The sequence below is a fragment of the Pyrus communis genome, chromosome 1 (genome assembly GCF_041283825.1).
Source record: "Pyrus communis isolate YQ-2024b chromosome 1, ASM4128382v1, whole genome shotgun sequence".
Classification (NCBI taxonomy): Eukaryota; Viridiplantae; Streptophyta; class Magnoliopsida; order Rosales; family Rosaceae; genus Pyrus; species Pyrus communis.
The window spans coordinates 16,836,098-16,858,152 of NC_142565.1; the positions used below are offsets into that span (position 1 = coordinate 16,836,098).

Here is a 22,055-nt window from a genome sequence, read left to right on the forward strand (position 1 = left end):
CAATCTGGGAGCGATTCAAAATCTATTTATTTGCCTATAGAGGTTACTTTCTTGACTTCTTCACCATTTTATTTCATAGCATGTTTCCTTTCTAAGTATGGTAGTAATCGTGTGGAGATAATTTACCTATTTACCTTAGTTTACTTATTTACCTTTTTGCAGCTTTGTTCCATTGTTGCTGGGCAGAGGTACACTGGGAAGCTGAATGTGAGACAAGTAATGGCTTTTATGAGAGCAACTTGTCATCGCCCTGGAGAGAGGCAACGTAGTATAGTTGAGGTCTGGACGTGATTTCATCTTTTTAATCAATGGAACTATTTTCCTAATCTAGATGGTTTTCATCTTGTTTCTACATCTATGCAGATGGTTAAACAAAATGGTTACAATAAGGATGAGCTTATCCAGCGGGAATTTGGAATGAATACAAGAGAAGATATGGCTTTAGTTAATGCTTGTGTTCTGCCACCACCTTCGGTAAATATTTGTTTCCAAACTTGTTTGAATAGTGCAAGTACTTTTTATTCATCTTGTTTTCTTTGCTGGTGTTTGAATTGATGACAACATCTGGAATACTAGGGGTGGTTCGGTATGGGATACCATACCGAAACTAGTATCCCGAATCCCAAACCAAAATTTTTCGGGACAGGAATTTGAAGATCAATCCCAAACCAAATTTTCGGGAATCCCAAATTTCGGGAATCCCGAAATATTTTCGGGATTTTGGGACAAATCGGGAATCCCAAATTGAAATATGAAATTATGAATTGTTCTTCAAATATATAATTCAAGAACACATTCATGAACTAGGAATTTCATTTCATTCACATTACTATTTAATTGAACACTGGCATGTCTGACTGTTTTTATCATAGTCAAAATTCAAATTAATTAAACCCTTTTTGCAATATGTTGAGAGACAAACTAATCAAGCCTTCTAAAATCATCAGTCATGGCAGCAGTAATAATAAAATCCACATGAATATCAAACAAAACATGAAAAATATGCAAGGTGTAGGACATTCTAGGTTGCAGAGCATGAATTAGAAACTACTAGCATCAATTATAAAAGAATAATATATATATAATAATTAATATTATATATTTTCGGTTTGGTATGGGATTCCCGAAATATCGAGAAGCCAATCCCGAATCCCATACCGAAATTTTGGGATCGGTTCGGGATAGCATCCCAAAAATTTCGGGAATTTCGGTTTGGGAAATTTTTGGTTTGGGATCGGGATTTTTTGGGTTCGGTTCGAGATTTTTGGGAATTTTTTCCACCCCTATGGAATACCATGACACTGGTTGTGAGAAGTCTGAAAATCCACGAATGGGGCAATGGAATATGATTAACAAGGTATTGGTTTTTAATTTGTTTAGATGGATCTGTATTATGTCTGTATGTTGAACTCCATTGCATACATGTGTAGGTTGGTGGAAGGAGCACTATTGAACTCCATTGTCTCTATTAGACGATATGGGGTGACTTATGCTGCATATGGATATTAGATGATATGGGGTGATTGATGTTGCCATATTTTATGTTCCCTCTTTCCATTGGATTCTCTATTAAGTCTAATTCCTGAATTTGAGGAAGATTGACATCTAGATGACTTGTTGATAGTTGTGTGCTAGCTACTTGCTGAACTCACTTAATTTAAGGAGTGATAGCTTTAGGGTTTACTGAGTTAGTAGGATTTGCCAAGGTAGGGTTGCTTGTAACCTTCTACCTCATTATATATCCCCCCTTGTACATTCAATCAATCTATGAAAAATACATTCAAACAAACTTAAAATTTCCAGTCTCTCACATTACTTTATTGTCTTCTATTAGCATTGAAATATAGAGACGACATTTAAAACTGTCGTAGGTTGGTGGAAGGAACATTGTTCTAACAGACGCCGTTCAAAGAAGGATTCCTCTGGTTAGTGACATTCCCACAATCATCTTTGGTGTGGGTGTTACCCATCCACAACCTGGGGAGGACAGAATTCCATCAATTGCAGTTGTAAGTTTCAGTCTTCTATTATGATTTCATATTAATTAAAACTGCATAATGCGTTAAGCTGTTAATTTATTCCATCAAGTGGTGGCGTCCATGGATTGGCTAGAGTCACTAAGTACCCACTAAGTACCGAGGAATTGTTTTTGCACAGGCTCACCGTGAAGAACTAATCCAAGATCTTTATAGTGTTGAGCAGGACGCTAACAGAGGTTCGATTACTGGAGGAATGATCAGGTAATTGGGTCAACATGCACCTTCTTTTGTTATTGTTTCTGTTTTTTTTTTAATTTTTTTTTTATATATTTTAAATAATAGTTGTTGAGTGTATTTTCTTACCATGATTATTTTCATTATGTTAGGGAGCATTTCAGAGCATTTCTACAAGCAACTGGCCTTAAACCAGAGAGAATTATCTTCTTCAGGTAATAATTGTTTTTGCTGTGGTAGGAAAATGACACAATAGTGCTAATATTTGTTTTGATGTTTGCTTAACAGATACAGACTTAGTGAAAGGCAATTTAGTCAAGTTCTGCTGTATGAAATGGATGCTATAAGAAAGGTATGCTGACTACTACAATTCTAGAATTATTTTGTTATTGTTTAGATAACTTGACATTAATCACTATTCTCTACTTAATTATTTAATTTCATCGAGTAGTTAGTGAACTATTTTTTTTGAAGTTAAGCAAATACTTTATCTAATATGTGTGTCATTACTTTTTCAGGCTTGTCAATCACTTCAGGAGGGATATCTACCACTAGCTACTTTTGTTGTGGTGCAGAAAAGGCACAACTCTTTACCATGATGTCAAATACACCATAGTTGACGAGTACCTCAACCAGTTTATGGGGACAACTACTTCCCCTTTGTCTCATCTTTGTTCAACTCTCTGTACTATCTTTTGTTAAAATGATGGAATATTCAAAGGTTATCAAGATCTTGTCCTGGAATATTCGAGCTTGGATATTCCATGACATTTGGAATATTGAATTGGTTTGCAAACTGGTTTACTAGTTCCATGACACTTTGAAAATCTTCTGTGAATTCAGACATTGGTCTTTCTTTTCTTTTTTTGGATTTGAAGAATCCGCTGCTTGAAGGCTTCAATTGGGTTTTGGATAATGTTGGTGAGGAGCTACTATTTATACGTGGCACATCTGTGTGTCCCCTATATGCCCTATTTTAGGAGATATTACAATCATGTTTAAGTTTGAAGTGTATGATCATGTTTATTAATATATGATATGAAGTAGTTGAACTTTGAACAAAGTGTGAATCAGTTAGATATTATATTCTTGAATTTTTTTCGTTATTTTTTTGTGGATTTTGGAGATTTTATGGATTTGAGGATTCAATTACTTTCTATTTTTCTTATTTAGTTACCAAGTAATTGAAGTAGGAGTGATTTGTTGTTGACCAATTCAACTTGGCTATCTTTTTCTTTTGAGTTTTGCCTTTTGAGTTTTAGAATATAACTTTGCGCGACGCCAGAGTGGGCCAATGCGTCACGCAATGGCCGTTTGAGTTTTTTCTTTTTTTGTTCAGACATCTTGTATGTACATTTTCATATAGTTTGTAATTAAATACTTTTTCTTGGTTTATTATTTATTGTTTAGAAAAGAGTTTGCACGACGAAATAGTTCCATAGGTTACACAAAGTGTCCTTGCGTGACGTAGGTAAGTGCGTCGTGCAAAGACACTTTGTGTGATGTAGGTACATGCGTCACGCAAAGCGGGTTTGCGTGACGTAGGGATGTGTGTCGCGCAATCCCAGTTTGCATGACGTAGGTACGTGCGTCACGCAAAGTGTTTTTATTACTTTAATCAAGTATAACATAAGATTTTGTGGCATCCACTAGTGTAAATATTTTAAATTGAAGATCGAATTCATTCATTGTATTCATATAGGGTCAAGGAGTATCTATAAAAAATCATCAAAATCAGAGCTACAATAACCTTTAAATCGTGCTTTTTTGTTTATAACCGTCGAAAAGTTTTGCCCCGTTACTTGATCTGTGAATGTTCGTTTTTTGCGATTTTTGGCGTATGCAATCTTGAAGCATATACAAACAAGTTTGACAGTTGGATCGTTGAAATTAGTTTTGCACAATGTGTTTCCCATCAAAACGATAGATTCACTAACACTTTGAGTTTATTTATACTTTCATTAAGTATAACATAAGATTTTGTCGTATCCACTAGTGTAAATATTTTAAATTGAAGATCAAATTCATTCATTGTATTCATATATGGTCAATGGGTGTATCTGTCAAAAATCATCAAAATCAGAGTTAAAATAACTGTTAAATCATGATTTTTTGTTTACAACCGTTGGAAAGTTTTGTCCTGTTACTTGATCTTTGCATGTTTTTTTTTTGCGATTTTTGGTGTATGCGATCTCTAGGCATACAAAAACAAGTTTGATGGTTGGATCGTTGGATCGTTGAAACTAGTTTCATACAATGCGTTTCCTATCAAAACGATAGATTTACTAACACTTAGAATTTATTTATACTTTCATTAAGTATAACATAAGATTTTGTGGTATTCACTTGTGTAAATACTTTAAATTGACAATCGAATTAGTTCATTGTATTCATATAGGATCCAGGAGTGTAGCTGTAAAAAATCATCAAAATCGAAGTAAAAAATACCGTTAAATCATGATTTTTTGTTTATAACCGTCGAAATTTTTTGTCCCGTTACTTGATCTCTACATGTTTGTTTTTTGGGATTTTTAACATATACGATCTTGAAGCATATACAAACAAGTTTGACTGTTGGATCATTGAAACTAGTTTCGTACAATGCGTTTCCCATCAAGTTCAAAGGTATATATATTTACTAAGTAGATTTCAATTTATTTATTTTGTACTTATAACATTTAAGAAAATGAATGATATATATGTAAAAAAAAATTATTATGGGTTTTTGTTAGAAAAATATATTATTGTGGGGTTTATGTAAAAAAAAAAAAAAAAAAAATTGAACTTGAAAGGGTAAAGTCACATTTTTAGTAATTTTTTTAATAATTTTTTTTTAAAAAAAAAAACCTCGCGCGACGCTTTGATGTACTCATCGCGCAAAACCACTTTGTGCGACATCAAATTGTATACCTACGTCGCGCCAGTTGATAATTTTGGCAGTGCAATAGTGAAAAGTAGGCCTTTTTTTCAATTTTCCAAGTTTCGCAACCTTGAACCCCGTAGACCTCTCTTTTCCCTCTCGCTCTTTTTTTCCCATAGACCTTCATCTCCTCTTTCTTTCCTGTACACCTTTCTCTTTCCATAGTCTTGCATCTCCTCTATCTTTCCCATAGACCTCTATCTGCCCTCTCGCTTATCTCTCCCTTTCTCTTTCCCGTATACCTCTCTCTCCTCTTTGCAACCTTAATCCCCAAATCTTGAACCCAGACCTGTCTTCCCTCTCTCTTTTCCATAGACCTCTCTTTTTCCTCTTGTTCTAAACGACGGACAGTCACGCGAATCTTAAAGCTGATGCCAATCAAGTCCCAAAATCAAGGTAAGGGTTTTTGATTTTCGATGGGTTTTGTTACTTAGGGTTTAGGGTCAAATTGCATGTTGATTTCTGAGTACTTTGAAAACCAGAGAGCCCAAAGTTGTTTCATTTTGTGATTGAAAAAAAAATTTAATTAAAGGAGGAACGACTTGTCCCCATTTACCACCACCTGCACACCCTTGTTTAGTCCCCTTCCCTTTTGATTCGAATTTGTGCCTGGGATTTTTTTCATTATTATTTTGAATCGAATTTTGTGCTCAAATGTTTATTGTTATTTGTGTGACCAATCATTATGTTAAGGATGACTTGATTTATATTAGACGATATGGGGTGACTGATGCTGCATAAGTCACCCTACTGATGCTGCATAAGTCACCCCACTAATGCTGCATAAGTCATATGTAGCATCAGTCACCCTATATCGTCTAATAATTTAATTAATTTATTGAATTTAGTTCACCTGACACAAATGTTGGTTTGGTTACTGATTAATTTATCAATATCTTTGATTTTATGAGATGGGTTTTGTTTAGTTTGGGGTATCAGATTGGATTAGGTTTTAGTGCTTGAGCTTCATTGGGTTTGGGACCAATTAATGTGGGCTCTTGCCAAATTTTGGGGATTACCTGAATGTTTAGTTTTCAGTACTCACTGATTAGATTATGTGGTTCTCAGTTTATGAAATATCATTTTATTTAAGCTTCTAGGATGTTTCTTATAACCAGCATTTGCTTTCTCAATTTGTGTAGGGGAAGTACTCAATACATACATTATGAGTAAATAAAGGGAGCTGTGTTTTGTTCTAATTTATCTCGTGTCATGTTATATTTCCTGTTTCCAAATGTCCGTTTATGATAACTGCATTGTGCAATTTGGTAGTTTCAATAAATAAAGCCACAACCAAAGGCAGATACATATGATTTTGGGGAATTTAAATCGTTGTATTTGTGTTACTATTGTTGTTATCGTGTTTGGGTTTTATGTTAACTGATTCATACATAACACATTGCATTTTTGAAATTCCAATAACCTTCTAAAGAGGATTTTTATGTTCATTTTAACTGCAATTCATATAATTTAGGAAGATAGTTTGATATAGCAGTGGTCATGAGAGTCTTGGTTTCGTTTATTAGATTAGCCAATCTCCCTGAAGAAGTGAAGAAGGAACTTGAATGTTTTGATTTCTCTTAAGCCACCAGAAAACATCAATTTATCTTCTTCTTAGCCGCCATGTATTAGGTATAATTTTGGATGGAGTCGTGGAAAAGAGAAGCTCAAATCTGGAAAGCCTAGTACCACCTTATATTCTTTTGTTTTATAGTTTGTTTTGTCAAAATCTCTAAGAACAAGTTACGATTTGCTTTTTGTTTGTGTTTTGTTTTTGCAGATACGTTGAAAGGCTAATTTTATGCAAATTCAATATTAAACAAGCGTACAACAGACAAATCTCTAATTCAAAGGTAAAATTGTATAAGAGCATCCATGTCTGAGGTCACATGGTATATGGCTCAGATGAGCATTCCCTATATGGTATATTATATCATATATATTAACAGATAAGCAATGCTCTAGCGGGAGCCGACAGAAAAGGTCAAGTTTATGATAGTTTCTAGATATGTAGATTGGGAAATTATCATTAAACGAAGATTTTATATGCACTTCCGAGGCCATTGCGTATGGGTTCTACTTTATCTATAGTGTGCTATATGTTTTTTCTAAGTGGCAACTTTGATTGTTCAATCCCGTATTCCTACCCAAAGGAGAATACGTATGTTAGTTTCATTTAGAAATTTTAACCTATCAAAACATATCTGGCTTTTTTTGTGTATATTGTATTTTTAAATTGCAGGAAGCAACACCACCATCTCTCTCCTCTGTCTCTCAAACACACACATAAACAAAATGTACATATAGACTAACAAATAGAAAGTTGGGTTGGAGGTTTGACAGATTAGGATAGGTCTCTTGGTTTAGGTTTGACTCTTTTTAATCAATCCTGCTGTCTTGGATTCATTACACTTTTTAATCTTCTGTTAATGTTTGTTTAGTTTTCTTTGTTTTTTTCACACATGGTTTATTTGTTTAGTTTTCTTTTCTTTTTTCTTCTAGTTTCAAATGCAAGAAAGGATTAGTTTCTAATGTTATATTTTTATGGTTCAAAAAGTGTATAGATGTCGCAGTTAATCACTCGTCGTAGAAGTGTGACTAATGCGCCTCCTGCATTATCAGCATCTACTGCTCCAACCGTGAGTGCTCCATTGATTTGGGAGCCTACACCCCTTACTGAGACTACTGCTACGGTGTCCCAGGTGCCCGTATCATTGACGCCATCAGTGTCGGTTCAGTCGCTCAGTGCATAGCGGCCTCACCGGCACCGCCGTGATTCGGAGCCTTCTGTTCACACTTCCTCATTATCCAGAGTCGAGGGTGGGGGCTCCCAGCCAGGTAGTTTTTTCTAATTCTCACCACGTTGCATTTTTTTTTTTTCATTTTAAAACTATTATTTTTATGATCGTGAAAATTTGCTAGATTGTGAAAATGTGTTGTAGGTTGTGAATTACTGTTATTTTACTTTTTTTTTTTTTAAGGTTTTGGGAAATGATGAACTATTAGGGGAGGTTTTGTAGAATTTTTTGTAGAAATTTAAGATTAGGGTTTTCACCATTTAAGTTTTTTTGGGCAGCTAAAAAAACCACTAGGGGGCCTAATTGAATGCTGAAGACGGCACAAAATGTATGTCTGTCCGCCTCCTTGATCAAGAATGCGTATGACTCGCGACATCGTGGGGCGGCTACCTCACAGCAACATAGCATCATCGTTACTAGTTGTGGTTGTGTTATTCGGGATTGTTGTCCTATGCAGTGGGAGACTTGGGCAAAAATTCCCCAGGAGACGAAGATATTGGTGCGAGACAAGTTGTCGGTTAGTATATTAATTTTTATCCTTTTATCATTTTTTAATTATTTTTACAAATATTATAAACTAAAGTATATTATCTTAATATTATTAAATTTCTTACGATTGTTTTGCTGTTTTATTTGTAGGTCAATTTTGATTTTAAGGACATATCCCCTGAGGTCATCACCTACTTAGACGAGACCTTCACAAACCGGTACAAAAATTGGAAGAGCGATCTTCATGCGTATTTTAAGAAATTTGGTGATCCACAGACTGCTTGCCTAGAAGGTTGCCCATCCGAGTTGGAGGACAGACTGGAGGATTGGGAATGGCTCTGCAACCATTTCATGGACCCAAAATTTATGGTATGTACATAATATTTTAATAATAATTCATTACTGTTTTACTTATTTTTTTAAGCTTTTTAAAATAATTTCTTTCAAATATTCGCACTAACATGTATAGTGTGTGTTTAGTAAAATTTTCTTAATGTTTTTTTTTTTCTTCAGGAGGGTTCTAAGTTCCCATAGATCGACCTGTTCAAGGACGTTTACGTTTGACCCGGCAATGAACCACTAAGCAGCTTCATGTAAGTATATGTAAATTCTTATATTTATGAATCGTTCAAATATTATTTATCTTTTGTTATTAAACATTATATGTTTTTTCTTTATTATTACAGGGTGATGTTGTTCTCCAAGAGGCAACATCGCAGCTTCTCTGGAGATCCCGATCGAGGACGTCACTGTACCCGAGGAGGTAGGTTTTCAGATCATGATTGAGGTCCTGGATCAGAAGTACAGTTGTCGTCATGGCAAGTTTGTTCGGGGTATGGAAAAGGTGCGGGTTCGTGAGACGGGTGCCTCCTCTTCCAAATCAACCATAGGAGAGGTCAATGCCTTAAAAGAGGAAGTGACAAACCTAAAAGGTCAGCTTGCAACCCAGGACGAGTAGATAAAGGCCCAGAGTGAGCAAATAAGGGCCCAGAGCGAGCAGATAAAGGCTGAGAACTAGTAGATGAGGGTCGAGATGAGGGCCAGGGCGACCACATGAGTATGATTGTACAGGCCTTAGCAATGTTCGATCTCCAAATCCAGCTGCTAGCCCCTGATCTTGCTCCACCTTTGACGTCCCAGCCACTTTGCCCAGCTGATATCCAATAGTCTGATGTATCAAACCTAGAAGACTACTTATTGTAGTTTTTTCTTTTTTTGTTCGGACATCTTGTATGTACATTTTCATATAGTTTATAATTAAATACTTTTTCTTGGTTTATTATTTATTGTTTAGAATTGAATTACAATATTTATAAAAATTAAATAAAAAATATTTTTGTCAAAAAAAAAAAAAAAAAGAGTTTGCACGACGAAGAAGTTCCATAGGTCATGCAAGGTGTCTTTGCGTGATGTAGGGAAATGCGTCGCACCAAGCCTGTGATAGTAGGGTTTGCGCGACGAAGAAATAACCTACGTCACGCAAAGTGGGTTTGCATGACGTAGGGTTGTGCGTCGCACAAAGACACTTTGCGTGACGTAGGGGCGTGCGTCACGCAAAGTGGGTTTGCATGACATAGGGACGTGAGTCACTCAAAGTGTCTTTGCGTGACTCATAACCCTACGTCACGCAAGCCCACTTTGCGTGACGTAGGTTATTTCTTCATCGCGCAAACCCTTCTTTCACAGGCTTGGTGCAACGCTTGGCGCACGACGAAGGTTCGTCCAGCAAATTTTTACGCAACGTTTTTTGACTTTGCGCGACGAAGGACCTACGTCACGCAAAGTGTTTTTTGTAGGGGAAACTTGATATAAGTCCAATTTTTTGAGCCAATAGTAGGAATAGTCCAGTTTATTAAAATAAGTCCAATTTGTTATATTTAATTATTTAATTATCAATAGTTATATGTTCAATGATAAGATTTATTATAAAAATCAAATTTCTTCCCAATTATCTCTTTGCTTATTTCTTTTTATTTATCTTTTGGTTATTTCTCGTTTTTCCTCCTACTTTAAACCCCATTTATAGATTTTATTTTTAATTTTTATAATCAACCTATATCATAGGTTAATTATATTTATCTACCTATATGACAGATTCTTTTTTTATAATCAACCTGTCACAGATTAATGTGTCTTACTTGCAGGTATGTTATGTTTTTTATACATTTTAATTACGTTTCATATCTCACGTATAGGTATTATATACATTCATATATTTGTTACTTGAGTTAGGGTAGAATGTTTTGTAGATAAATTTATGCTAGTATATTAGTATTTTTGTTGTAAGATATTAAATATATTCTTTTGGAGTTGGAAAATGCATAATATTAGAAGATTTTAATTGATTTTTAATATTTTTAGAAAATATAAAATGAGTATAAAAGAAATAAAAACATATAATTAGATAACTGGACTCACTCCTAAAAACACTCTACATTTTTGGACCTGATCTAAAAGCCCCTTTTTTGTACTAGTGTCGATGAATTGAAATTGCGAGCGTGCATGTTACTGTTGCACTGTTGAAGGTTGTCAACATACGGAGATGGTTTTATTGCTTCCTATTTATTAGTTGTCACTTGTCAGTGAAGTTACACCTAACATTTTTAAGCTCAAGAGATGTCTTTGACAGTTCATTGCTATTTTTTGTAGTTTGAATATAATGTGATGGTAACTAGTTGGAGAAGATTTTGATCATGGATGAAACTGTAATGAAAACAATACAAAAACATTGATAAAAACCAGAAAAAGCACAATTTGCTGTAAAAAGTATTTGGAAAATTGTAACCCTCTGAAAATCGCACTCTCAACGCCTCTCTAACAACTTGATTCGAAGCCTATAAATGGCTGTCGCATTCGGTGCTGCTGGCCGGCCCTCTGATTGAGGATTGTGCAAAAGGATTAAATTTCAAAAGGAAAACAAAAATTCCTTTCTTCCTCATTGTTGCTTGTATAAACGAATAAATAAAAGAAAGTTAGAATAATGTGAAGAAGGCAATGATGAAAAACAGTGATGTAGATGCATAACCTAAGGCGTGCCTCCGTCCGGCAACACATAATAAATCAATCTGTATACGGAATAGACAATCTCCTTGAGAGGGATCGCGTGTTACCTTCTTTCCCGTGCCGCTGAAATCACATTTCCGTACATCTTGGTCTCCGTCTTGGTAGAACTCATCGAAAGCATAAGAGATTCTATCATGCATTTCCAAGTCACACGACCTCTTCCCTCCCAAGCTTGTGCAATCTGCCCGAGAGCATGCGTAATTGAATTCCGCTAGTGCACAGCTCAAGTTCCTAACATCGCTATTCAACACACACCACTGCTTCTGCAAGTATTTCAATCCCTCTACGCCTTTTAGCATCTGATGTCCAGACTCTTGGCCGGAGAGGTCCATGGGAAATTTAGGCTTGCCATCGTAGCTAAATACTCCCCAATGGCGTTCAAAGTCCCCCGGAGCAACACTTTTCTGATCCTCGTTAAAGAGCCCAAATAGGTACACTTCCAAGTAGCCTTTCCTAAGAGGGGTTCCCACTTGACTTGCCAATTTTTTTGGAGGCCATCGTAAAACTTCTTGGCCAATTTCTTACTCCCGTAGTTGTGGCCATCAGTAGGCCATCCTACTTCCCCAATTACAATATCCAAGTTCGGGACGCCTGCCTTCTTAAGCGCCCAAAGAAGTGTATCATAATTTGCATCAAACACATTGTTGTACGGGGCACCGTTGTCTCTAACCGTCTTGCCACCACCATCAAAGAAAGCAAATTCTTTTGGGAAGCCAGAGCTTCCGGAGAGACTAAGGAAGGGATAAATGTTGACAACAAATGGCACGCTATGCGTACGAAGAAACTCTAGTATTTTCGACATTTGTTTTGGAATGTCCTTTCGGAAACGCCCGTCTGATGGTTTGTTGAGTGGAGATTCGTATACATCAGCATTGAAGGGCACCACGCATTTGATGTTTCCTCCGACGCCAGCTTCAGCTAGGGCCTTTTGGACGTTTTTCACTTACGGGTATACATTTTTAACATAAGTACCGTTGTAACTTGTTAAGAATGGCTTGTTCCCGACAGCCACATAGCTGTGAAATTTTGTTTTAAACAAAAGATGGATTGAGTCAGTCAGCTTCACTAATATTGAATCGGAAGACAAACATTTTGGACATAAACACACACATGCATACCGGATGGTGACTCGCCCATTATGAAGATATGCAGTGACATTCTGTTTGACCCATTTTCGGGCAGTTGCGTAATCATGAGCAAGTTTGTTCAATTTTTCATTGGGAATTCCGACCATGACATCAATACCAGTGCTGGACAAGGTTTTCATGGTCTTAGGATCCACATCGAAAAGCTTCAGTTTCTTGATCCCGTTGTCCTTAAGCATCTTTAACAATGTTGTTGGGAGGCAAAGGGTGCGACGACATATGCCCTCAGTTCACACCTAAACCTTGTACAAGGTCCAGGTCTACCCAGATTACCAGCATTACGGAACACAACAACCACACAAGAAACATTTAGCTCTTATCTAGCTAGCCACCAATCGAGATGGCCACGCTTCTTTTGAATTGTGAGCACTCTTTAATTCTGGAATTAATGGAGTTTAAGAAGAAAAGTTTAATTAAACCAGTGGAAGCGCTCAAAAGGTTTGTTACCAGGCTAATTAACCAACTGATTTCTAAATTTAGCTGGCTCTTTTCTATTAGTGTCTACTTTCCTCATATCATTTTTTTCGTTGTCTAAATCATTCTACATCCTACGGACATATTTCCAGTGTTCAAGGCTGTAGAGAAACGAGCCTTGAAACTAGCTACTAGCTAGGGTAAGTTCAAAATTTAGCTAGAATACCATAATTATCTAATACAAGTATCATACAAGGATAGTTAAACTTGATTAATCACAATGCATATACAGTTAATTATTAATTTTATGTAATTAGTAAAACATTAATGTTGTATTGCAGAAATATTTTTCATATCTTAATTGTATTATATTGGCTGGCTAATTAATTCCTTTATATGTATGTATTAGTCATTGCATGTATGTCTAACTAGCTTACATCAATATTAATGTGAAGAAGCTCATATCATCATCCACAACAGTCCTACAAAGATGCTGAATGCATAAGCCACACCAACTGCACCATGCCTCGGCGCTCCGGTGTTGACAATCTGAACTGGAAAGAGGCAATCTCCTACTGAGGGATTGTTTTTCGTGATGGTTGCCATCCCATTAAAGTTACATGTTCGAACATCTTGGTCTCTGTTTTGGAAGTAGGAGTTGAAAGCATAAGAGACTTTGCCATGTTGATCCAAATCGCATGACCTTCCAGTCCCCAAGCTTGTGCAATCAGACCCAGCGCATGCGTAGTTGAGTTCCGCATCGGTTTGGCTCATGTTCTTAACGTCGCTGTTCAACACGCACCACTGCTTCTCCAAGTATTCAACTCCTTTTACGGCTTTCAGCATTTGATTTCCGTTTCCTTTTCCGCTGAGGTCCATGGGGAACTTTGGCTGCCCATCATATCGGAAAATACCCCAGTGACGTTCAAAGTCTCCAGGAGCAATACTTTTTTGGTCTTCGTCGAAAAGGCCAAACAAGTAGACTTCTAGTTTTTCCTTCCTAAGAGGGGTGCCCTCCTCCTTGCCAAGTTTCTTGAGAAGGCCATCATAAAATTTCTTGGCATTTTTTATATTGGCATTCTTGTCACCATCGGTAGGCCATCCGGCTTCCCCAATTATGATTTCCATGTTACCAAAACCTTCTTTCTTCAGTGCATTAATCAGCGTATCACAATTTGCATCAAACACGTTTTTGTACTCAATGTTGTTGTCGCTCACTGGCTTGCTACCACCTTCAAAGAAAGCAAATTCTTTGGGGAAATCGGAGCTCTGGTAGAGACTGAGGAAGGGGTAGATGTTTACGACAAAAGGGGACTTATTGTCGCGAAGGTGGCGAAGTATCTCGACCATATTGTTCTTAATATCCTTTCGAAAACGCCCGTCTGATGGTTTGCTTGATGACGATTCGTAAACATCAGCATTGAAGGGCACTGTGGCTTTGACTTTGTCCCCAGCTCCTGATTCACGTATGGCCTTTTGAATGTTTTTCAATGCAGGGTAAGTAGTCTTAACGTAGGTACCGTTGTAACTCGTCAAGTATGGCTCATTACCAACAGCCACATAACTGCAAATTAAAGTTAAACACAACAAAAATATGTAAATTAAACTTCCGACCATATCAATGTATTACAACCTAATTATATATACAAATTAAGGAAAAGAAAATTAATCCAAACCTGATACTAACGCTGCCAAGCCATTTGGTAACGTTCTCTTTCACCCATTGTTGTGCCTCTGAGTAACTATCAGCAAGCTTTTCCAATTTCTCATTGGGGATTCCAACCATGACCTGAATACCTGACCCGGCCAATGCGTTCAAGGTCGAAGGTTCCGCATCGAAAAGCTTCACTTTCTTGATCCCATTGTCTTTGAGCATCTGAACAACATTTTTAGGAGGCAACTGGTGCGACGCCATTGCACCCCAGTTGACACCTAAACCTTGTGCAAGGTTGGTTGTGGCCAAAATTACCGACAAGACCCATACGAGAAACACGGCTCGTGCCATGGCTTGCACAGGCTCCAATATGTTGGACTATTGTGAAGATAGCCAGCCAATGAGGGGGTTATTGTGTTATCTAGGCTACAGGGCCTAGGTTTATTAATTGGGGGACGGGGAAGTTTCTTGGGGCTGAAGGAAGAGTTTAAATATACGGATGGCCGCAATAGAGTTAGGTACATACGTGCATGACATGGGTTTTGGCAAAGGCTGTGCCTCTCTTTTGTAAAACAACCAATGGAAGCGAATAGAAAAGTCCAATTTTAGTTGGATGGTATACAAGAGCCATACAAGGTGTCAACTCTTCTCAACTATTTTCTTTTTCTAATTTAGGGTTTTTACATTTTCTACAATTCACAGCTCTACATGTAATAAGATCTGCCTTAAAACTAGCTCTTAAATTTAGCTGTTTTTCTTAGAAAGTTGCAAACACAGGAAGAATTTGTTTTATTTCTTTTATACTTCACTATTATTGTATCATACATATTACAACAAAATTTCTTTAATCATTGGGCGACTAGTACAAAAATATAAGCAATCGACAGTAAAAAACAGTCGTGGTTAACTAGGTATTAGTTTAAGATCCGTTTGGTATTTGTCTTTTTACACCAAAAGCAACTTCACTTTAAAATTAAAAAAATAAAAGTACTTGATTAAAATAAAATATCCTGCAACTTTTAAAAGCGGCCTATAGGTTGCTTTTAAAAGTTTCTTTCATAAAAATCAGAGTTGAGCTTTTAATAAATATTTTCAATTCCTATAATATTGTCATTACTTTTCAAAGTGACATTATTTATCCGACACACATTTTATCCCTTGAAAACATTGTGACCACCAGCAGCTACCACTGTTAGAAGTAGGGGTGGGCATAAAAAATTGCCGAATCGGAAAACTGAATTGAACCGCATGAATTTGTAGTCAAGAGTCTAAAATTGAGAATTTGAGAGTTTTGTCTATTTGAGAAGGGAACCGATTACAGTAAACAAGTGTGTTAAGGATTTGATGTTTGTTTGGGGAATGCGACAAAGGCCGAAGGGGTTTAGCTGTTTAGCGTTTAGTGGCTACCAATTTGGGGAGTGCCACAAAAAATTTAAATAGGTTGGTTTTTCAAGTAAATAAGAACATGCTTGAGTTGCTTGACGTTTCAACTTTCACATACAAAACAAGTTTGCTGTTTTTATTCAATTAATTATAATAAAAAAAATAAATATTACAAGTATTGGGTTTAGCTGCTCAGCCTAATTGGCCATTGTACTTAAACGCTATTGTACTTAAACAAAGATTCATAGTTTGTAAATTATATATATTTTTTTTTAATAAACGATATTATCTACACAAATGAGAGGGGGTGGGCTAGCAATAATGTGGTTCAAATTCGCCTTTGGCGAGAATTGAAACTAAGACCTCTCGCTTATAAGTGAAGAGGAATACAACTAGTGTAACGACCCATCCCCAATTATTATAATTTTTATAATTTTAAAAAGTGAATTTACAAAGATGTCATTCGAGACAAAGCGTTGACTTTTGTTGACTGCCATGTCATGTCACGTAAGGTTCATTTTCTAGGCGTATCCTCGTAGTACTCGTCAATACGGATGTGTGGGCTCAAACATAACGCAATTTGGAGTTATAACGAAGGAGATATTAATCTTTAAAGCCAAGGGCATTTTAGTAAATTGCTTATTTTCTAGAATGCTCCAGATTTTTGGAGCCAAATCAAGAAGGCCACAGGTGTGGCCCAAATTAAAAGGAAGAAAGTTGGGCGGTGGAGATGGAGATGGAGGATAAAGGAGAAAAAGGAAGGAGAGGTGAGACAAATTAGAAGAGGAGAGATGTGAGGGTGACCAATTAGGGAAGAGGGAAACGAGAGAAAGGAAAGAAGAGGAGGAGGAGAACCGCTGGGTTCACCATGACTCGTACCCAACTCGGCGGAAGTGTATGAAATCCGGTGCTTTCTCTCGTCAAATTCCAGCGAATTGCACCGACCCACTACTTGGGAACTTCTCATTAATCATTCCTCTTCGATTTTCTGCACAAATTGGACAAGATTTGGTCTTGGCCTTGTGGCAAGAGCACCGGCGGCACCGTGGTGTTCTTAGTGGCAATCCGCCATTTCTGCAATGATTTCTCTCAATTGCCACCACCAATATACTCCCTTGAGCCTAGAAACAATGCCCTATCATTGGTTGGAGCGTCGGAGTCGATTTGAGGACGAATCAAGAGTCACCCTTTATAGGGTTTCCGACAAATCGAGAGGAATTTGAGGTGGTTCTCGGCCAAATTGGCCTTAGTCACATGTATGAAAATTGCTCCACTCACTGAGATCTTCATTTCTATAAAGTTTGAGAAGTTTTAGAAATAGTTGAATTTTCCGGCGAGACAGGGCGACTGACCGCCATCGACGGTGGTGCGTGGCCAATGGGCAGCTGATGCTATTTTACACTAAATTGATATCCTGATCTCAGATTTGATATCTATATGATGTGGTTTGAGTACTGTGAATCTAGTTTGATTAAGGTGCATGAATCGACGATCCGACCGTTGGATCGTCACCAAACGTTGATACGTTATAACACGTAATATTTGAGGATATTAGAAACTTATGGATCAAGAATCCAATGTACGGATCTTCCCAATTAGGACATGTAAGTTATACATTCTATTGATATGAATTCTAAGACATGATTTGATAATTGTTCTAGGCGGCAATCGTTCGTGACGCCTTGATATTTGTGCTAGGGAGTTGTAGCACGGACTCCAGGTGAGTGGGCTTTTTGGTTTTCTATATATACGTATATATGTTTTTCCATTTTTCCCAGAAATGGTTTTAAGTGGAATTTCGTTTAAAATGCCATGTCATGGTTGCTTTACATTTTAGCCTATGCATTAGTATAGCTTTGCATAATGTTGCATGATGCTGCGGAGCCTAGGTAAGCTACAGGTGAGTACATTATGATGTTAGTGGTTGTAATGTATATGGTTATGCCTAGATGCATTTGGTACTCATTATCTTGCATCCCGGTGTTAGAGCTCCGCCCAAGGTTAAGGCCTAGCTTTCATGTGATCGATCACCTCCAGCACCACATGCTCACCTTGGATCCAAGGTAGGTGCTAGCTTGTCGTACAGACCACATTAGGTGGTTCCGACTCGTCGGTGACTTGCGATACTTCGCACAGCCTTCACGTGATCGTAGCACTTGAGTGTACTTATTTACACACAGCCTATCGTACATACCACATTAGGTGGTTCCGACTCGTGTGCAGGAATTGGTTAATGAGCTATAGGTTCAGCCGTATGGGTCATGTTAGGTGACTCCAGCTGACATATCATTTTACATTGATTTATTTCACCTGGCTTACTTATTTTATTGCTGAGAGACTTGACATGGCATGCACTTGGTTTTCACTACTCTCGAGCAAGATTTCTATATATGTATGTATTATTATTTTCTGGGAAATTATACGGGTTTCACGGTGAGGGGTTATAACATTTTCAAAAGGTTTTTATTAAAAACTTTATTTTCAGGCCCACTCACCCTTGTTTTTTGTGCCCCTCTAGATTTTAGTTGCTGAAAGTCCGTATCGACGAGGATTTGTGGCAAGTCTCAGTATAGGTGGCTACCTCTAAGGGTATGATCCTTACCCACACTACTGTACTTTACTTATGCTCTGACGTCGCGTGTGAAATGAGTTCATTCTCGCTCACAGCGCACTCTTGTCTTTAGGTACTTTTAGGTTTAAATTTATTTACATTTTCCACATCACTATACTTTACGGCTTCGTCACCTTCTAAGTGTCGGCTAGCACAACTCGATTCAGAGTCCTAGTGGACATTCCAAGTCAGGGTGTGTCAACTAGACCATAGTACTAAGTGGCTATAAACTTCTTATTTGAATAGACACAAAGTTTGTAATATATATATATATATATATATATATATATATATATATATATATATATATATATATTACACAAAAAAAAAAGAAATTGGCCTCTTGGAGTAGGGGCCCTAGGCGGCCGCCTACTATGGCTACTCTTAGAGCCGGATATGATGACAAATATACTTTAATCGTAAGGATAATGGTAAAGAGACAAAAAATTTAAAACGAATTTGCAAACCAAATAACGTGTCACCAATAAGAAAAAAAACACGTTAATCAACACTTTTTAAAACAAGCACGTTAATGAACACTTAAATGGTAATCAATCATCAAGTTCTACATCATTTGGTTTAGAAATTCAATCTCCTTAGCATTGCCCTAATTGTAAATATCTGTACACAGCGTTGATGGCACGATAGAACTTTTTGCAAGACTCTAAAGTTGTTGTCTCTGATACCTTAATATATTCGTCAACAGAATTGGCCATTGCTCTATATGTAAGCATCCAGAATACTGCTATTATCTTGACATATGGTAAGAATCAAAGCTTTCTTGCTTCTTCACGCATTTGAGTGAAATAATTGTTGGAATTGACGACTCCTTCCATGATCTTGTCAAACAACTCATGCCTCATGAGGAACCTGACTCAAAAGAAACATGGTGGAAACAATGGAGGGATAGAGAAGTAATCATGATAAGTCAAACATGGCTCTCTTCCCAATCTCAATTAAGTCTTTGTCGATGTGACGAGGTACTGCTGTGTTTCTGCTCATTTTTCACTTGCACAACCTTTAAACGTCTTTGGAAGTGCTGATACATAGCCCCTGCCATTACAAAAGTAGCATTATCCTCATCAGATGAAGAGTTATCATTTCATGGTTGATCCATTACAATTTGGTGGCTGGGAGGTTTTTGAGAGTAAATGGATCGGAAGCTCATGTATTATGAAATTAGTGCAATACCATTTATAAATTGGGGTAGTTTCTTTTTTAGAACCTTTCATTGAGAGAGATTCTTTTTTAGAGCCCTAAAGATTCCTCAGAGCTCTAAATTAGGCTATATCCACTGGCGGAGCCACACCAAAGACTACAGTGTTTGTAGCCTATGGAAGGTTTGTGGTAATATGTATGTAATTCAGTGTACAACTTAATATAATTGATAGAAAAAAAGTGCAAGAAAAATTATTTTTTTTTAATGAAACTAGCCCAGTGACTATTTAGCACAATTAAAAATATAAAAATTACCATGAAAATTGTTATATCATTTGTTCAAGATTATTCTGCTTTGATTTAGTAAGCTTTGTATTATTTTCAATCAATTTTTTTTTAAGATTGCCTTTACTTCTACTTTCCTTGTTTTGTTTTGTGCTAGTTGTGTGGATGTAATTGAGATAGTCCATGTATCAAGTTTTCTATCTTCTATCTACAGTTCTCTCCTTCTTCTCATCAGTTCACAAGATCTTTGTAGTGACTTTTTTTGGTAAATAACAAAACCACCAATGCCGGCTAGCCTGCTAAGGCGGCCATCTAGACACTGATTAATAGCTTGCCGATTTTTTGAACAATTTTAGGATAATCACATCGGCAGACTGCCCTCAAGCGCCTAGGAGGCCGTTTTGGCCGCTTTTTAGAACATTAGTGACATGTGCTTCATACATGATTTGTGTTTAGGTTTATTTGATCATTCTAACATTTTACTTCCCTTTTATTTTAGTTTATGTGACAAATTGAAAATTGTATATAAGTTTATATGACATTTTAAATGTTTTTCCATATATATATATATATATATATATATATAACCTTATATGTAGCCTGAAAGAAATAGTTTCTCATTGGGAGATATTCTCTTAGAAAGTTCGAAGATTCTTGAGAGCTCTGAATGAACTATATCCAACTACTTTTCTAACCCTATATAAACACTCACTGGGATGTTCTTACATTGTTGAAGTAACTAACTGTCAGTGGTGAAGCTACATGAGTGCGAGGAGTGGCAGCTGCCCCTCCTTTCACCGGAAAACATACCTAGGAGCGCTAGTTTAGCCCCTCTGCTCTCGTCAAAATGAAAGGTTAGGTGCTAGTTCGGTAAGGATTTGCAAACGAATAGAGGTGGATCCATTCAAGGACCGGGGTGGTCCCAGGACCCTCTGGAAGTTCGGAAAGTAGCTACGAGGACCTTCTAGGACCACCCAAAGGCCTGGAGTTGTGGCAGAGAGGAGATATGTAGCAGCGACTCTATGTGCAGACTGTAGATGGAAAAGGAAGAAGAAGGTTGTTTTCTTGTTAAAGTGAATAAGCCAAAACGGTCCGTTTGAGCCTAATACAATTAAAATGAACGCATGACCATCTATAAAAAAAGCCACGTGATTCTCTTTCAAGAATAAAATCCAATTCCCTCATTCAAAAAAAACAAAAAAACAAAAAAAAAAAACCCATTTCCCATTTTAATATTTTATATAAGAGACCCTAATCGGTAATCCCAATGCCCAATCCCTTTGTCCTATCGAAAAGGGATCCTCTTTGAATCCCTTCCACCAAGTCCACCAAGTCCAATCATCCGGGCCCTTGAAATTTGATCCAACGGCTACAAACAGGTAGCCCTTTTAAAAGTTATAATAACTTTAGCCGTTGGATCGAATTTCAAGGGCCCGAATGATTGGACTTGGTGGAAGAGATCCAGAGAGGATCCCTTTCCTTTCCTTTCTCTCTAGTGTAGCCATATAAATTTCTTTGCATGCAAATGATGTATCACAAAGCTACACATGACATATGACTCATCACATATGGACAAGTCATCAATGACATGTGGCACAAATCAAGCAAAGGAAGTACACAATCTTCCCAAAATTCGGCACAAGGGAGAAAGTGTCCTTTAAAATCTGCAAGCATGCCCAAATTGCTCCCAAAACCGGAAAGAAAGCTAAAGCATCTTCATAAAACAAGCAAGTATTGAAGATAGCTCACAAAATAGGCAACAAGGCATATAAATTTCGGCCAATATGAGGAAAAGTAGCTGAAATTAAGACACAAAACATGCCTAAATTCTCCCATGGACATCAAGGCCAAATCCATCCAAAGGCATGGCTTTGGAAGTCTATAAATACAAGGTCCCAAGACACACATAAGGGTCGAAAATC

At 37.1% G+C, this 22,055-nt stretch overlaps 2 protein-coding genes and 1 pseudogene across 3 annotated transcripts; 1 reads left to right on the forward strand and 2 right to left on the reverse strand.

Annotated features, from left to right (window-relative positions):
- The first annotated feature begins 5,191 nt into the window (after nucleotides 1-5,191).
- Nucleotides 5,192-9,699, forward strand: LOC148699275 (uncharacterized). 2 transcript variants are annotated; one of them, XM_088683917.1, is made up of 7 exons: nucleotides 5,192-5,529; nucleotides 6,914-6,986; nucleotides 7,691-7,971; nucleotides 8,210-8,448; nucleotides 8,571-8,789; nucleotides 8,934-9,013; nucleotides 9,107-9,699. In XM_088683917.1, the coding sequence occupies exons 4-6, from the start codon at nucleotides 8,239-8,241 to the stop codon at nucleotides 8,952-8,954; spliced, it is 450 nt and encodes a 149-aa protein (XP_088540043.1). In that variant the 5' UTR covers nucleotides 5,192-5,529; nucleotides 6,914-6,986; nucleotides 7,691-7,971; nucleotides 8,210-8,238; the 3' UTR covers nucleotides 8,955-9,013; nucleotides 9,107-9,699. The 2 variants fall into 2 exon arrangements, with proteins under 2 accessions (XP_088540043.1, XP_088540071.1); XM_088683945.1 differs by having other exon boundaries at nucleotides 7,756-7,971.
- A 1,693-nt stretch (nucleotides 9,700-11,392) lies between these two features.
- Nucleotides 11,393-12,937, reverse strand: LOC137719897 (glucan endo-1,3-beta-glucosidase 8 pseudogene; annotated as a pseudogene).
- Nucleotides 12,938-13,292: 355 nt separating this feature from the next.
- Nucleotides 13,293-15,233, reverse strand: LOC137721284 (glucan endo-1,3-beta-glucosidase 8-like). The gene is made up of 2 exons (XM_068460389.2): nucleotides 14,719-15,233; nucleotides 13,293-14,606 (listed from the first exon to the last, which is right to left on the reverse strand). The coding sequence occupies exons 1-2, from the start codon at nucleotides 15,045-15,047 to the stop codon at nucleotides 13,502-13,504; spliced, it is 1,434 nt and encodes a 477-aa protein (XP_068316490.2). The 5' UTR covers nucleotides 15,048-15,233; the 3' UTR covers nucleotides 13,293-13,501.
- Nucleotides 15,234-22,055: the final 6,822 nt, after the last annotated feature.

Coding starts and splice junctions, on each gene's coding strand:
- LOC148699275 (XM_088683917.1), top strand. CDS start 8,239: ATGCTGAAGACGGCACAAAATGTATGTCTGTCCGCCTCCTTGATCAAG. Junction 8,449..8,570: donor TGGTGCGAGACAAGTTGTCG/GTTAGTATATTA, acceptor TTTTATTTGTAG/GTCAATTTTGATTTTAAGGA. Junction 8,790..8,933: donor TCATGGACCCAAAATTTATG/GTATGTACATAA, acceptor TTTTTTCTTCAG/GAGGGTTCTAAGTTCCCATA.
- LOC137721284 (XM_068460389.2), bottom strand. CDS start 15,047: ATGGCACGAGCCGTGTTTCTCGTATGGGTCTTGTCGGTAATTTTGGCC. Junction 14,607..14,718: donor CTTGGCAGCGTTAGTATCAG/GTTTGGATTAAT, acceptor TTTAATTTGCAG/TTATGTGGCTGTTGGTAATG.